Source organism: Echinops telfairi, unplaced genomic scaffold, assembly GCF_000313985.2.
Source record: "Echinops telfairi isolate 266 unplaced genomic scaffold, ASM31398v2 ScPeMD7_70;HRSCAF=299, whole genome shotgun sequence".
NCBI classification, from domain to species: domain Eukaryota; kingdom Metazoa; phylum Chordata; class Mammalia; order Afrosoricida; family Tenrecidae; genus Echinops; species Echinops telfairi.
Window position 1 is genome coordinate 71,852,107 of NW_022103968.1, and position 7,649 is coordinate 71,859,755.

At 53.0% G+C, this 7,649-nt stretch overlaps 1 protein-coding gene across 3 annotated transcripts in view; it reads left to right on the top strand.

Moving 5' to 3' along the window:
* The first annotated feature begins 3,371 nt into the window (after positions 1-3,371).
* DGCR6L (DiGeorge syndrome critical region gene 6 like) overlaps positions 3,372-7,649 on the top strand; it is a 5,214-nt gene continuing 936 nt past the window's right edge. Inside the window, exons 1-4 of one of the 3 annotated variants that reach the window (XM_045291541.1) lie at positions 3,372-3,499; positions 3,582-3,742; positions 6,901-7,001; positions 7,255-7,260. In XM_045291541.1, the coding sequence (XP_045147476.1) occupies positions 3,390-3,499; positions 3,582-3,742; positions 6,901-7,001; positions 7,255-7,260 (378 nt within the window). In that variant the 5' untranslated portion in view covers positions 3,372-3,389. Of the gene's footprint in view, positions 3,500-3,581; positions 3,743-6,900; positions 7,641-7,649 lie in introns of those variants that run through there. The other 2 variants (XM_004701423.3, XM_045291540.1) reach the window with 2 other exon arrangements.

Consider the following 7,649-nt stretch of genomic DNA (forward strand, 5'->3'; position numbering starts at 1 on the left):
AGGGAAGCTCCGGAAACCTTGGTCCTCATCAAGATTTCCAACACCCTTTGGCCAATATAGGAATCCTCTAGTCTCCTTTAGGAACAGAGGGGTCTTGGGCCTAATCCAGTTCTTGAAGAGGGCGAGGTCTGGGTCAAAACATGGTGTCAAAGGTGTTGGATTTACTACCAGGCAGAGAAGCACAGACCTCAGCAAGAGGGTTTGTGGGCAGGCTTGCATTCTGGGGTGTTTGTTGTCCAGTAAACTCACTGCCATCGAGTCCATGCTGATTCATGGTGACCCCATAGGAGAGGGCAAGGATTGCCAAGACGGTAACTCTTTAGGAGAGTCGAACACCTCATCTTTCTCCTGCGAAGAGGCTGGTGATTTTGAGCAGCTGAGCTTGTGATTAGCAGCCCGCTGTGTAATCACTACCACCAGGACTCCTTGGTTGCCCAATAGCTGGGCAGTTTTCCAAAGGTTTTCCAGAGGTACAAGAGATCTTAGTGTCTTTGGCTGCTCGGTGGAGCTGAGTGAGCAACCCAGTCTGTCTGATGTGGGAGAGCAATCTTGTTTTAGGGCTCTCATAAACCCAGAGCAAGGTGACAGCAGTTCTGAGTGTGGGCTTCTGCTGTCATCCACAAATGCTTATCAGGTGGGAGACCATTTCATTGTGGATGTGAAGCTCCCCTGCAAGAAACAAGCCTAAATTGATCTTTTTCTTCTTCTTTTACGAGTTTATTGGCATATAATCCACTTATCATATAATTCAATCATTCAATCCTATTAAGAAGTTCTGTACAATCATTCTCACAATCAATTCTAGAACTTTTTCTTCTTTCTTGTACTCACTGTTATTAGCTCCCCATTCCCTCACGGCTTCTCCTGCCATACTCCCAAGAAGCCACCAATCCAGTTACTCTCTCTCTAGATTTATCTATTCTGGATGCTCTCCTTAAGTGCCCAGGACATCAGCAAGGCGATGACAGCCAGGCCAGCTCAGGGCAACCGAGGGATTTCTACTCATTCTCATCCATCAGGCAGATGAACTAAATACCAGAGTCTCATTCGGCAGTCTCAGGTGCCTCTGTGACCACTCGTTGGAAGAACAGACCTGACTGAGGACATCCCTGTGTGTGGTCCGCAGTCACGGCCACTGCTTAGAAGCAGCAAGATGACTTCCCTGGAGGTACCAAAGATAATCAACAAACACAGAATGCTTTCCTTAGCTGAACAGGACCTACTTCCTTTAATTCTAGCCATCTATGCAACTCAGCAGACAATCACAGGGAAACAGTCAAAGGCCACCAACTTCTGGTCATCAAAACTTAGCAACCAAGTCCCCTGCCCCCAAGCAGCATCCTGTTACACACCTTGCCTGTCAACCTCCAGTTCCATTTGTCTGTTTTCCAAAGAGCATTGGCACCTGATCCTTCTCTCAGAGGATATTAGCAACCCTGTGGAGTCCCATCTAGATGGAGTGGGTCAGGCCCAGCCCTTTGGAGCACAGGTGATTTTTTGAAGGATTCATGGGTTTTGTATCAGGAGCATTAAATGCTTCACGTTGTAAAAGACAACAGCTGTTCTCTGTCAGAGGGGACCTCCCTACTTTGTTTCAAGATCATTACACTTGGCTGAAGGGTCCTGAGTTTTCTTGGGGTTTCTCAGTCTAACCAGAAACACTCAGCCCCTCCCTCCTGCCCCCCGTAGGTTTCATGGCTACAACAAACACTTGGGGTCTCAGAGGATGTTTTCTAACTCTACGAACAGTCACAGTGGATGGATGACACATTTTGATAACTCTACATACACTGCAGAGGCACAGTCTTGGTGTAGTAGTTACGACTTGGGTTACTAACCTCAGGTGAGTTCAAAACCACCAGCCACTCTGTGGGAGAAAGATGAGGCTTTCTACTCCTGTAAAGTTTTACAGTCTTGGAAACCCACGGGGGCTATTCTACCCTGTCCTGTAGGGTCGCCGAGTCAGAATTGCCTGGATGGCAGTGAGTTTACATGCACTGCATCAGTCCAAGCCCCTCACACAAGGAGACTCAATTTTCTTTCTCTTCATGGTCTTTTTTTTTTCTTCTCCAATTTGATTCGGCACTTTATGAACAGCAATACATACCTGAGTCTTGACAGGACAACAGAGAGAGAAAATCATCGCCTACCTCCAAGCTCCAGGAGTCAGAAGCATGGGGGACAGAGGCTCCCAGAGGGGACAATGTGTCCCAGGAAGCACAGTTCTGGGTGGTCCGCCTTTTAGAGCCACATGGCCAAGCCCTGGGCGCCGACCAATCCACTTCTAACAATGTGAAAATAAAATCTTTCACAAACTTAATCTGCAGAACAAGCTTTCCTCAGATGTGTGAATTGGGAATCACCTGGCCTAAGAGACTGGTAGTTCTGGAGGACAAAGAAAAAGTGTTGGGGTTTGTAGTAACAAAAATATAGGAAATGTGTACCCACTGCGATGACAGGCAAGGACTGGTTGACCTGGGTTTAAACAACTCCTGTCTTTTTGTTAAAAATAGAAAATGAGTGATTTTTAACAAGTAGCAGCTTGCCCTCTGCAGCCCTGACTGGTTTCTGTTGTTAGGTGCCCCTGCAGCACCTGGGGCTCCCTCAGAACCTGGGGTTCCTGCAACTCCACCAGGTCACAGACCCTCCCTGCTTAGTGCTTCCAGACTCACAGGTCCCACGACCTAAGAGTGGCTGGGCCAGGTCCAGCCCCACAGATACGATGGCACCTAATCTTCACAGGCATGCGGCGGGTTTACACTGACACTGAAAGACAAAACGCCCGAGGCCCCAGAGGCCACGTGCATGGTTCAAAGTCATCTGTAAGTGGCAGAGGTGGGATATCGTGGGCTCGGTGAAACAAGGGCGGTTTGGGGAATGCCAGCGAAGCGGGCTCAGGCCGCCAGAAGACGCGGGAACCCGACACCTTGCAGTGACCCTGTCTGCTAGGTCCAGCCAAAAGGTCTTCTCCTCTGAGGCGAGCGGGTGGGGCAGCGGGACAGAGGGATGAACTGATGCAGAATTCCTTTTGGCAGCGCCGCGGAGGGGCGGGGCGAACCTCCATCTGGGTAACTCGGGGGCGGGGCGAGCCTCGGGGGTGGGCGGACTAGGGGTGGGGCGTACCGGCTTCCGGAGTACGCAAGGGGCGGGGCGAACCTCGTTCTGGGTAACGCAGGGGCGGGGCGAGCATCGGTGGGGGGGGCGGACTAGGGGAGGGGCGTACCGTCTTCTGGCGCACGCAGGGGGCGGGGCGAGCCTCGTTTGGGAGGCCTGTGGGTGGGGCGAGCCTCGGAATGAGTGGCAGGGCCTCGGAGCGCCCCGCGCTCCCGACTGACGTATAAAGGACGCGACTCGTCGCTGCGGCCGGCCGCGGGCGGGGCTTCGGCGATATGGATCGCTCTCCCGGCGCCTTGGAAGAGCCGGCGGATGGGACCCGGCAGCAGGAACGACACTATCAGCTTCTGTCGGCGCTGCAGAGCCTGGTCAAGGAATTGCCCAGGTGCGTGGGGCGGGGCGGGGCGGGCGGGACGGACGGAGCACCCCGGAACCCGCCCGCTCCCAGCGCCCCCTCTTGCCGGTAGCTCCTTCCAGCAGCGCCTGTCCTACACGACGCTCAGCGACCTGGCCTTGGCGCTCCTCGACGGCACCGTGTTCGAAATCGTGCAGGGGCTGCTGGAGATCCAGCACCTCACCGAGAAGAGCTTGTACAACCAGCGGCTGCGGCTGCAGAACGACCACCGAGGTACGGGGCCGGGCGGCGTCAGGGCTCCACCAGACGGGCGGCGGGGAGCCTTGGGTCCCTGGCGCCGCAGGAGAGGCCCGTGAAATTGATAATGCTTTTTATGATGGCAGCTGAGTTTTGGCATTTATTAAACTTTTGTTGTGACTGGGTGAAAGTTTTCAGCGGATCAGTTTTCCATTCAACAATTCAGACACATTGCTTCATGTCATTCATTGCCCTCCCCAAATCACTTATCCCCCACTTCCTCTCTGTTACCCGTTTCCATTCGTCCTTCTTCTCTACCCCTTCTGAACTTTGGCCTTTGTGGCAGGTGATGCCCTTTTGAGCTCAAGTGACCCACTATCCTGAGACCAGAAGGACTAGATGGTGCCTGACTTATGTGAAAAGGAGCACAAGAGAGGGTGCTGAGTAGAGTGGGAGGAAAATGTAGAACAAAACTAATTCTGCCCTTTAGGATCAGATACCTCTCAGGCTCCACATCAAACTTCCCCGTGGCACCTGGGCTCCACCAGGGCCACAAATTCAGCCCCAAATCCTGCCTTCTCAGCCCCTCCTGGCATACCCACTCGTGACTACCAGGACCCTGGGTCCCTTCTAAAAGGCATGTGGGGAAGGGCTTTGGGGCATTTCTACTCTGTCCTGTACTCAAACTCACTGCCATGGAGCCAACAGTGACCCTATAGGACAAGGGAGAACTCCCCAAGGGTTTTGCGAGGCTGCAAATCTTTACAGGAGTAGACAGCCTCATCTTTCTTCCACAGACTGATTGGAGGGTTTGAACTGCTGTTCTTGCCTGTAGCCAAAACCCACTCCACCAGGAAGCTCCTTACTCTGTCACTATAAATTGGAATCCACTTGAGGACATACAATAGCAATGTGCTTATGAGGGACATTGGTCTATAGTTTTTCTTGTTCTGTCTGCTTTAGATATCACATTAACTCCTCATAATGGAGTTTAGAATTCTCTAATTTTCTGGAGAAGCTCATGTACAATTGGAATGATTTCTTCTGCAAACATTTGGGTAGTTGTCTTTTAAAAGAAAATTTTGAGGTGTAATATGCATACAGTCCACACATCTGAAGATCACAACTGATTATTCTTAGCCATGCGTAATTTGTACCCTGCATGGCCAGGAAAGAATTTTGGTGGCTTTCTATATTAGCCCTTTCTTACTTCCTGGTATGGGAAGATTTTCTTGTTCTTTTAGTTCCTCAACCTAGCAGGAACTGCCATTTCTCTTCGGAAGCCACTGAATCGGTTTTGACTATTTAGTGAGTTTATAAGGCAGAGTAGAATTGCCCCTGGGAGTTTCCAAGACTGCAAATCTTTACGGGAACAGACTGCCTCCTCTTTCTCCCACTCAGCAACTGATGGGATTGAACCACCAACCTTTCAGATAGTAGCGTGATGCCTTACCACCAGGGCTCCTTTGGGTCCTCTATGTGGGGGAGATTTGAAAGCTCTGGCCTCTCTGCTCCTTGTCATTCACAAGGTTCAAGCCAACTTTGGTCATCCCTGCATCAGCTGACTGAGCCAGTGCTTTCCTTTGTTTTCTCTGCTTTCCGTGGTTGGGAGTGAGCCTGGAGTTCAGTTGCTTACCTAGTGGAAGCTGGTTGTTGACCTGGGACTTGTAGCAATGTTTGCTACAGAGCAGAGCAGAGCTGCTGCTGATGTCCTTGTATACTTCCTTACATTTTCTTTCTGATTTGCAAACATGCTGTGTGCACTGCAGACAGTATATGTACTTTCACCACTGGCTATCAACTCCAGGCAACCCCTCAGCTGAGTACAGTTGGTGATCCCTAGGGACTTAAGTGGCTGCTTTTTGGGGGGGGATGGAGGGACGTGGGGGGGGGGTTGGTGTATTGCCAGGCCTTTCTTCCAAGGTACATCTGGGTAGAAGCTAAAGGCAGACCTTTTGGTAGCCATTAAATTGCTAAGTGTCTTAACCCATGTTTAGGGTTTGCCTTGAAGGTGGAGCTTGGTTTAAAGCACATTTTATGTGCCAACTGCTATAGTGGAGGGATACCCAGAAAGTCGAGACAGGTCAGGGAGGCAATGGGCCCAGCAGGAGTCAGGGTGTCTAAAGGAGCAGCTGTGGGTGGAGCCTGTTCCCAGGGGCAAGAGGGGTGGGTTCTTGTATACTAATAGCTGGGACATTTCCTGAAAGGAGAGACTCGGCCATTTAACATTTAGGGGTCTGGGACTCAGGCACATTTCCCACATTCCGTTTTATGTTGGGGGTTTCTTGTGAACCCTGATATCTTCACTCTTACACAGGTCCCTACTTGACTTGGTTCAGCAGGTCGCAGGGTACAGAGCCACATAGTCACCAACACTAAGCTTTGTCAGCCCGGAAGACCCCAGCTCCCACCTGGCCCAGCTGGGGCGCCCTTCTCCTGCCTTTATTTTTAGTTCAGTGAATCTCCTTGTCACCTGGGCAGCATCATCTCCATCTGACTGTTGACTTTATCAGACAGTTTGCTTTTCCTGGGACTGTGGGGTCAGGATGCCCACATGCTTCTCAGGATCTGTGCCCATCCTTTCTGCTCTGGCTGCTGTGAGAGGGCTGAGAGCTATGGATGTGGGGGGTGGGGGGTAGGGAGGTTGGCTCATCAAAGGGCACAGAGTCATGTCCCCTGGAGGATGGCAGCCCCCCTCCATCCTATGTCTACCCCATTGCTGTTAAATTGATGCTGGCTCATTAGGGGCACTGTAGGAGAGACCAGAACTGCTTCTATGGGTTTCTGAAGTGGAAAATCCTGATGGAAGCAGACTGCCACCTCTTATCTCATGGAGCAACTGATGGGCTTGAGCTGCCAGTGTTCTGGGTAGCAGCCCAATGCTTAACCCACTGTGCCACCAGGTTTCCTTCTCCCCTGCCGAGGGACCCCTTTTTCCTCATCCTTTTCCACATTTGTGCTTGGGATGGGGATCTCTGGACAACCCTGGGTACCTTTGAGTGACTAGACAGGACACGCTTAGGACTGCTGACCTGGGTCATCCGAGCCCAGCAGTCTCTGGACTGCCGCTTCCTCCCGGCCCCTTGGGCTGTTAAGCCTGGGCTACCACTGACCCCCACCCCAAGAGGGAGCAGTCTGGTGGGGGGTGTTGCTGGAGGCATGAGACACCCACTGAGGCCCCCGTCCATCCCCAGTGCTCAGACAGGCATTGCGGCAGAAGCACGAAGAGGCCCAGCAGACCTGCCGGCCCCACAACCTGCCCGTGCTCCAGGCGGCCCAGCAGCGAGAGCTGGAGGTGAGGGGTGGCTGGAGGCCAGGGAGCCCCCAAGTGCATGGGTCTTTCCTGTGGGGCCAGCATTCAGGTCTCCATGGAGGAACGGGGTGGAGCCCTCTCTGTGGTTTCCCCAATCCCTTCCACCTGCTCCCCAAGGCATTGTTCCTGGGGCCTGGGGCCTTACCCAGAGCAGGCATTGAGGTGGGGCATCATGTGGCAGGTCCCACCCTCTCCCATGCACATCCCAGGTCCAAGGAAAATGGGGGTGACAGGGCTGCCCATCTCCACTTCTATCTCCCTCTGATCGGTAAACCTGGCTCCTGCTATTGGGGACTAGCACGGATTGGACCAGGGGTAGATGGGGGAAGGGGAGGTGGTAGCAGGCAAGTGGCCCCGAGAGACGTGTGAGGTAGCAGGGCAGCTGCAGCCAGGGGTGTGGGAGCCCTAAGGCAGAGACCCAGTCCAGAGGTCCCCCGCCATGGACTGTCAACACCAGGACACTGGCTGCAGCTCGCAGAAGGCAGGGGAGAACATGGAGAGGGCTGGCTGCTGTACAGTCCCTGGCCTGGGTTCAGGGTGGCCAAGAAGCAGGGCAGTGGTTGAGGGGTGATCTCCTGGCCGGTGCAGTGGTGAGACCAGGGACCTGGGGAAGCCAGTGGCCTTGGGGGG